The sequence below is a fragment of the Sebastes fasciatus genome, chromosome 23 (assembly GCF_043250625.1).
Source record: "Sebastes fasciatus isolate fSebFas1 chromosome 23, fSebFas1.pri, whole genome shotgun sequence".
Classification (NCBI taxonomy): Eukaryota; Metazoa; Chordata; class Actinopteri; order Perciformes; family Sebastidae; genus Sebastes; species Sebastes fasciatus.
In genome coordinates this window covers 14,772,623-14,780,162 of record NC_133817.1, presented here as the reverse complement: position 1 = coordinate 14,780,162, position 7,540 = coordinate 14,772,623, and the positions used below count along the sequence as shown (strand labels likewise).

At 40.2% G+C, this 7,540-nt stretch overlaps 1 protein-coding gene across 2 annotated transcripts; it reads left to right on the top strand.

Moving 5' to 3' along the window:
• Window positions 1-1,261: 1,261 nt before the first annotated feature.
• LOC141762051 (troponin I, slow skeletal muscle-like) lies at window positions 1,262-4,960 on the top strand. Of its 2 annotated transcripts, none has more exons than XM_074625872.1 (7): window positions 1,262-1,297; window positions 1,996-2,037; window positions 3,715-3,756; window positions 3,860-3,991; window positions 4,093-4,182; window positions 4,273-4,455; window positions 4,563-4,960. In XM_074625872.1, the coding sequence occupies exons 2-7, from the start codon at window positions 2,017-2,019 to the stop codon at window positions 4,662-4,664; spliced, it is 570 nt and encodes a 189-aa protein (XP_074481973.1). In that variant the 5' UTR covers window positions 1,262-1,297; window positions 1,996-2,016; the 3' UTR covers window positions 4,665-4,960. The 2 variants fall into 2 exon arrangements, with proteins under 2 accessions (XP_074481973.1, XP_074481972.1); XM_074625871.1 differs by lacking the exon at window positions 1,262-1,297 and adding an exon at window positions 1,821-1,852.
• The last annotated feature ends 2,580 nt before the right edge of the window (window positions 4,961-7,540 follow it).

The window sequence follows — 7,540 nt, the reverse complement described above, 5'->3', positions numbered from 1 at the left end:
TAACCTTTGTACTTGATGACATGTTTGACTAATGACGCAGAAACAGTCAGAAAGGGAACAATAAATGAGTGAATTGTTTCTTTAAATCTGATACGCGTTGATAGTTAAAAGCAGCCTGTGATGGGAGCTGACCTATTCTTAGATTATGATTGTGCTCTATTACTATGTGTGAGGTCTTTAGGGTGTGTATTGACCTCATCAAATGTATTATTACTTAGCTAGAGTTTGAACTCTTGGTCCTGTCTGGTCCTTGGTTCTTACTTATAACTCATGAATCTAATTACTTATGTTACATGCTTAGTTTATGTTTCAACTTAATTTCTAAAGAGGACCTATTATCATATTTGAGTGTTATATAGTTTTTTGTGTATGTAAAAGCTCTGCAAAGTTAAAGCCCAAAGTCCAAAGGGAATTACTCTCCACCACAGAAACACTGCTCCTGAACTGCCTGAAAAGCCTTGCTTGAAGCCCCGCCTTTTCTTCCGTAACTTGGTGATGTCACCAAGTAACATTTGCATAATACCCACCTAGCAGCTAGTTTGGCACGCCCTCAAACAAAGCTAATTAGAGCGGAGCTGGAGCCGAGTCTGAAGAGTTTGGTTCGGTTGACCAATCACAACAGAGTGGGCTTTTTGGGAGGGTGGTTTGTTTTTGGGGTTGGGCACTTTTTAAACATTAAATCGTGTAAACATGTTTTATTAGACACCCAAAATACAAGTATGCACCTGAAAATGAGCATAATAGGGCTTCTTTAATCAGTACAAGAATTAGATATAAAAACGTCTGCTAGTTGCTTAGCCACTGCTCCTGGCCAAGAAATAGTCTGGCACATAACTTCCCATAAAAATAGGAATTAACATTTTTACACTTTTGTTATTGTACCAACCAGCTTCTGGCTGCAGCTACATATTCTCTTGGCAAGAAAAGGAAATTATGATTTCAAACTTTTCCTTTACTCCTAAATGTGAAAGATACAATATGTCAATATTTGTGACTATTATATGGATTGATGTAGCTCATTTTTCTTTTACAATTCAAAAGGGGAAAAAAGATTATTTCAATCAACAGGAGGCAATACGTAGACAATACCATTAAGGTAATGCTCATGATTTATTCTTACCCTCCCCTGGTGTTGTCGTAGCATCAGGGGAGGTGGTATTCATGCTTGTTACGCTGCCAGCACATTCTTGGGAAGAGACGTTATATCTGCTGTCCACAAGGCTCACATAAAAAGCTGCCCATTGTGTCCGGCACCCACTGTTTGACTCTCTACGTCTTTATAGACATCCATTCACAGGTAAAACAACCACTTCTTCATTGTGTGTTTAAAGCTTTCAGTAAATTCTTCACATTATTCAGTTTATAATAATGTTCTGTAAAATTATTTGTTGTTTTTTTTGGTTCTGGTTCACGTAAATGAAAGTCTGAAGGAGTATTTCCAGTAGAGCTGTTATTATAGACAGTGTTTTAACACCTTTAAAGCCTTTATTTGTCAAGTGTTTTATTAAATTACTCGATCTTTGTGAAATGTGTCAGCCCTAATGAGAATATTTGATTTGCCAAATCGTCTACTTGTGACAACAGCTGTCACTGTTCTGTCTGTTTTGTCAGATCAAGAGCTTTTTAACAAATCTGTTGAGGTGTGATACTGAAAAAAAACAACCCACTGAGATGCTGTGGATATAGGAGGGAGTAGTTCTTGCCTTGTCTGTGCTTAAATCCTCTTGTCAAGGGATGTTGAGGACTGTTTGCTATGTGGCGCCTTGGGCGACACATTACCCCTAAACTGCACTAATACACACTTCTGTTTCTCTCATGTGCTGTTTGTTTTTGTGATTATAGTCAACGTGAGGTAAGAAAATTAATCCTCTATTCCTGAATGCTACTGTCATGGTTCATATTTGTGTAATTATATAGCTGTGTTCACTATTTAAATAGATCAAACTCTTGCCTGTAGCATCATCGCCCTTATTTGTCCCTTGCTCTGGGTTTCAGGAGCCCGACTGACCCGGAGCGATGAATCCCAAAGGGGTTAAGGTGAGCCAGCAATATCCCACAGTGTTAATCCTCCATTCATGGAGAGGGGACACATTGTCCAGATTCACAACGCGGCAAAGATCTGGCAGTGGTTATCTGGCAGGAGTTGTTATCAGCATCACTGAGAGCTTTCCCCTTGACTTCATCCTAATAATAACACATTATCTTTTGCTGCGGCGAGTTGGACACTCACCGGTCTTTCCATATGCATATTTCTACTGTATATGGAACAGTTTAGTCAAGTGTCAGAACTGCTGCTGAGCTAAGCAGGAACATCTCAGAGGGATTCCAAAATAAAAGTCCTCAAAAACGAAAATTTGCATGCAGTTTATGATATTTAAGTGCAATGTATCCTCATATGATATTTTACAAAAAGTTATTCCTACAAATTTCCTACAAATGTTCAGCAACAATAGTGTCAATTTCCGCTTGTTACATGCATACAGTCTTTTCAGAATGAACTTCCATCTTCATGTAGCAGTTGTGTACTCTCTCTTTGCGTTGTGTTATTAATGATGTCCACACACCGTCACGTTTGGCTCCAACTCGCCATTTATTCTGATAATACAGAGATGATGTTAGATCTCCCAGTCAGTCTCACAGCGGCAAAGCTTCTCAAAGATGCTAAAACAAAATGATATCAGTTGAAGTTGCTGTTGATTAGCCAGCTAGCTTTAACTAAGCTAGCAAAGTCACCGACAACGTGGCGTGTTCAACAAAGTACAATCAAAGAGGCAACTAATATCAACATTCAGCATTTTCTCTAGTACTTTGTAAGCTTAGCTCGACATACAATTTACAGAAACACAATTTTACCCATAAAAACAAGGCTTATGCTCTTTATATTTACGGAGCTAATTCAAAGTCAACCTACCATGGAGACGGCACATGCAGACTGTTGACCAGATGCGGGGTGCACCTGTCAAGTCTGCAGGGGCGCAGTAGAGGGCGCTAATGCTACGTACACACAACGGTCTCCATGGCAACCTCCATTATAATCAGATATCAGAGTAAATAATATATAAAATGAATAATAATTAAATAATAAAGTAAATAACACAATATTGAAACAGATGACATATAATACATTCATTCAGTGTACATACATATAAACATATTAAGACAGAGTTAGTAATGGCAAGTGTAATCATTAACTCCGCTACATTCACAAGAAACAACTTGGTTATATTTAGGCAACAAAACTACTTAGTTAGGTTGAGGAAAAGATCATGGTTTGGGTTTAAATAACTTCGGAAGTGGCATAACTTAAGTACGGAAGTCACAAATTTATAATATATCTATTTCACACAGGGTACAAACACCTGTCCATCCAGACCTCCTCCCTACGTGGCGTTCTATATACTTCCTGGTTCACAATTATGTGTATTACATAGGAATTGATTTTGTGGTATTTATACAAATTACATTGCATCACTTTTCTACAATTCTACAATTTCATTTAGCAGACGCTTTTGTCCAAAGCGACATACATCTGAGAGTTCGTACAACAACAACTTTTTGTAGGTATAGCTACGAACAGTGTATGAGAAGAGCCTGTATAAGGTGTACTTGTAATTTTGTCCATCCTCGGTATATATGTCTCCTTAGAAAACTGAAGAATCATTTAAATATAATAGTCAATTTTGAAATAATATTGACAAATATCTTTTTCCACAGCCGAAGTCGAAGATCACAGCTTCTCGCAAGCTCTCCCTCAAGGTGATATACCTATTTTGTTTGACGTACACCACCTGGCAAAGACCAGTAACCACTACTATATAATATACACCACGTTTTGATTGCATCTGTTTTGTCCGACCAGATTCTTCTCCTCTCGAGAGCCTGCGAGGATTTGGAGAACGAGAGGCAACAGAAGGAGGAGGAGAAGGGCCGCTATCTTGGAGAGAAGTTGCCTGCTTTGCAGCTGTCTGGATTATCACTGGATGACCTACAAGTACGGCTCATAAACCACAAAAAAAGAACATCTTTTTCTACTGCAGAAAATGTATGAGCATGATTGAGAAATATGTTTAAAACCCGCCTTTTCCCCCTCAGAAAATGTGCAAGGAGCTTCATTCAAAAATTGATGTTACGGACGAGGAGAGATACGACTGCGAATCCAAAGTGGGCAAACACAACAAAGATGTGAGTCTCCGAACACTCTCCTTATTCAATGATTCAGTCTTTATACCTTTTAAAAAGAGGCTTTCATATATTTCTGTCGTATTTTTTTAGATCCATGAGCTGAAGCTGAAGATACAGGACCTTGGAGGCAAGTTCAAAAAGCCTGCCCTGAGGAAGGTGAGGGTGTCGGCAGATGAGATGATGAGAGCTCTGCTGGGCTCCAAACACAAGGGATCCATGGACCTCAGGGCCAACCTCAAGTCCGTGAAGAAGGAGGACGTCAAACAGGACAAGGTGCTGGTCTCCAGAGTCCCACACACTAAGCCTGATGCCTGAAATTTGGTTGTTATGGAGATAACAAAATAACAACTTTGTCTTTTTCCATTTCTGTTCAACCCCAGGTGCTCACTAATGAAGTGAGTGACTGGCGTAAGAACGTGGAGGCCATGTCAGGCATGGAGGGCCGCAAGAAGATGTTCGACACAGGCGGCGGAGATAAGTGAGACGCTCTGTGAGGACGATGAAGCTGGTCGACTAAGAGCGGGGAAAAGGAAGTTGTCTTGACGGAAATATGGAATAGTTTTCCCGGAGGCTAAGTGACTTAAAAACATAAAAGGTCATAAGCATGTATAACCTCTCCTCCATTTTTCTAGGCGGCTATTTTCTGTGCAATGACTCAAAGCACTTAAAGAAAAGTATTGAATGAGTAGACACCCATTGTTTTTTTTTTTATCACCAAAGAACATTATTTTTGCTTTGTTATGACATCTTTAGACAATTAAAGTGGAATAAAGCTTCAGTCTTTGATGTTCCATATCCGTACTTGACTTTATCACGTTTCATTTTGCTGGCACCTGTCGGTTTATGCGCGGCACGTTAAGCATCTTAACTCATGATGGATTCAAAAAATACGTCAAGGGAGGAGGAGGGGCGCGACAGGTGTTACCTAGTTAAATTCAACCTCATCATGTTTAAATAGATCTTGCAAAAACACATTTAATGTAGGGCTGTCAATTGATTAATTGTATGATTATCCAACAGCTGTCAGTGTGCTGACTTGACTGTGACTTGCCTCAAACTGCATGTGATTATCATAAAGTGGGCATGTCTGTAAAGGGGAGACTCGTGGGTACCCATAGAACCCATTTTCATTCACATATCTTGAGGTCAGGGGTCACGGGACCCCTTTTGAAAATGGCCATGCCAGATTTTCCTCACCAAAATTTAGCGTAAGTTCAGCCTCCTTCATTACAAGCTCGCGTTAATTTTGACGGCCCTAATTTAAAGACAATTTCAATGACAATTGCAAGTCATAAATATTAATAAAGACAGTTTCTTTTACCAGATTGTAACACATTTTGAACAAACAAAGTTTGCAATCTGATAATAACTGACAAAACAGCTAATTTTTCAGACTTTAATCATTTCAGAAATAATGAAAAAACTTCTTCAGTTCTTTTTGATATTTTTAGAGTAGTTTGATGATAGAAATAAACCACAGGAGACGTGACTTCAGTCTTAGACTCTGGAACACCTGGGCCGAGTATTTTTAGCCGTGACGCTGTCCTCCATAACTCCTTGCCTTGGAAACCAAAACCCACTGGCATTGTTGTCCTGCACATTGCACGCATGCATGTGCTTCAACTAGCTGTTGTCGCCCAGCCACTGTTATTTGAAGTATGACAGCAACACCAATAATAGTGTCAGTTGGTGTAATACATGCTTTTTATGGGCTAGTTAGGGACAGCTGATACTCATCTCTCACATATACCAAAATTCACTAACAATGTCTGACGGTTGTGTGAAATCTGGACGGTGAAAACGCACATCCTTTCTCTGTTTGTTCCATCAGTAACCTCCAATGTGTGTGTGTGTGTTTAGTTATGAAAAGCTGATATATGACCTCTTGCACTCTTGGCTTAGCAAGCTGATAATGTAAAGCAACCGACACATTCAGTGTCTATAAATAGGCACCGATGAGAGCGTCCTTCACATACGATAAATGCTCCAGATGTGCTATCCAGAGTGTCAACACCACACGGTGACTGTGAAATGCTAAAAAAGGTCACGACAACAGAGTCTTTGGTGAAACTTGTTGAGATGACAAACACATTCAAGTGTGGCTTAATGTGCCAAAACTCAAACCAAGACAGTCAGTCATTATGGGATACAACGCATTGTGCTTCATTGTCAGCGCCACTTGGTGGCAGTCCACAATCAGAGGAATACAGTACATCTACTGCTATAATATTGAAAAGGTTGGCTGAAAAGTGTGTTGAGCTATGGGAATTCATTATTTGTTTTCAGCTTTAAGATTCTCATTTTCATTCTCTGACTTGCAGGTGTAATTATCTCGATTTTTAACGACAAAACTGCTTTTCATATCCATTGCATGGCAGCTCGCCGCAGGCCTTCACTGCTGCTCTGGTGTGAATTCGGCGTAAACTATATGAATATAATTGACTCAACTAAACTTAACGAAAACTCCCTCCCTCCATCCCTCCATGTTTAAAAACTGTGACTCTCCTGTCTTGGAAGAGACAAGAAACCATAATTTCCACGAGTCGTGAGATGGAAGTGGAGCCTGACAATAAATAATTACCGCTGTGGCTGTAAGCAGCGCCAGTTCATTTCACTCATGGAATAACCCAAAGGAAAAGAAAAATGAGAGTTTAGTGTGCGAAGAGGAAAACACTGAGGCAGATTACAACGTTTGCAGCGTGTACGTGTGTGCGGGGCTTGATGAGGAAGTGTGATTGATGTCATTAATCTTCAACATAGAGCACGAGCAGTGTATTTATTGCTGCAGCGACTGGGGGGGTGGGCTGACGTTATTGGAATATATTTGACAGTAACAGAGGGTGGGCTTGGTGATTAGACAGGTTGCCCTGGTGACTGGGAGCTCCGGGCTCAGTTTGTTCGTGCAGCAGCTAATGTTGTCACGCATCTTGTCAAAATGTCTTTCAGCGAGATAGGTGTGCCAGAGTTAGATTTAGTCCAAGTGATGCTGAGCCAAATTCACAAAGGCACAAATGTAAGATTCCTTTTTTTTGTACGCGCTCCTGCCAAATTTAAACTGCAAATAAATTCCCCCCATTATCAATATCCTGTCACAGTTCAGGTGCTGCAGAAACTCAAGCAGAGCAGGTTGAATTTAAGGCACTTTAACAGGCCAGTAGTTTTCAACTTGGAGGCAGCTAAGGTAGCTAATGTCAGGTAGACATGACTGGAGTGCTCAACAGGTGAGCAGCATGGATGTTCTGGAAACAGGAAGTGGGACTGTGGAGGTATATATATAACCTTTAGGCTAATGAAAGAATGAGGAGCAGGTGTGCAGCCAGGTGGATCGTCAGGTGATTGGATCGGTAAGAGATAGCTG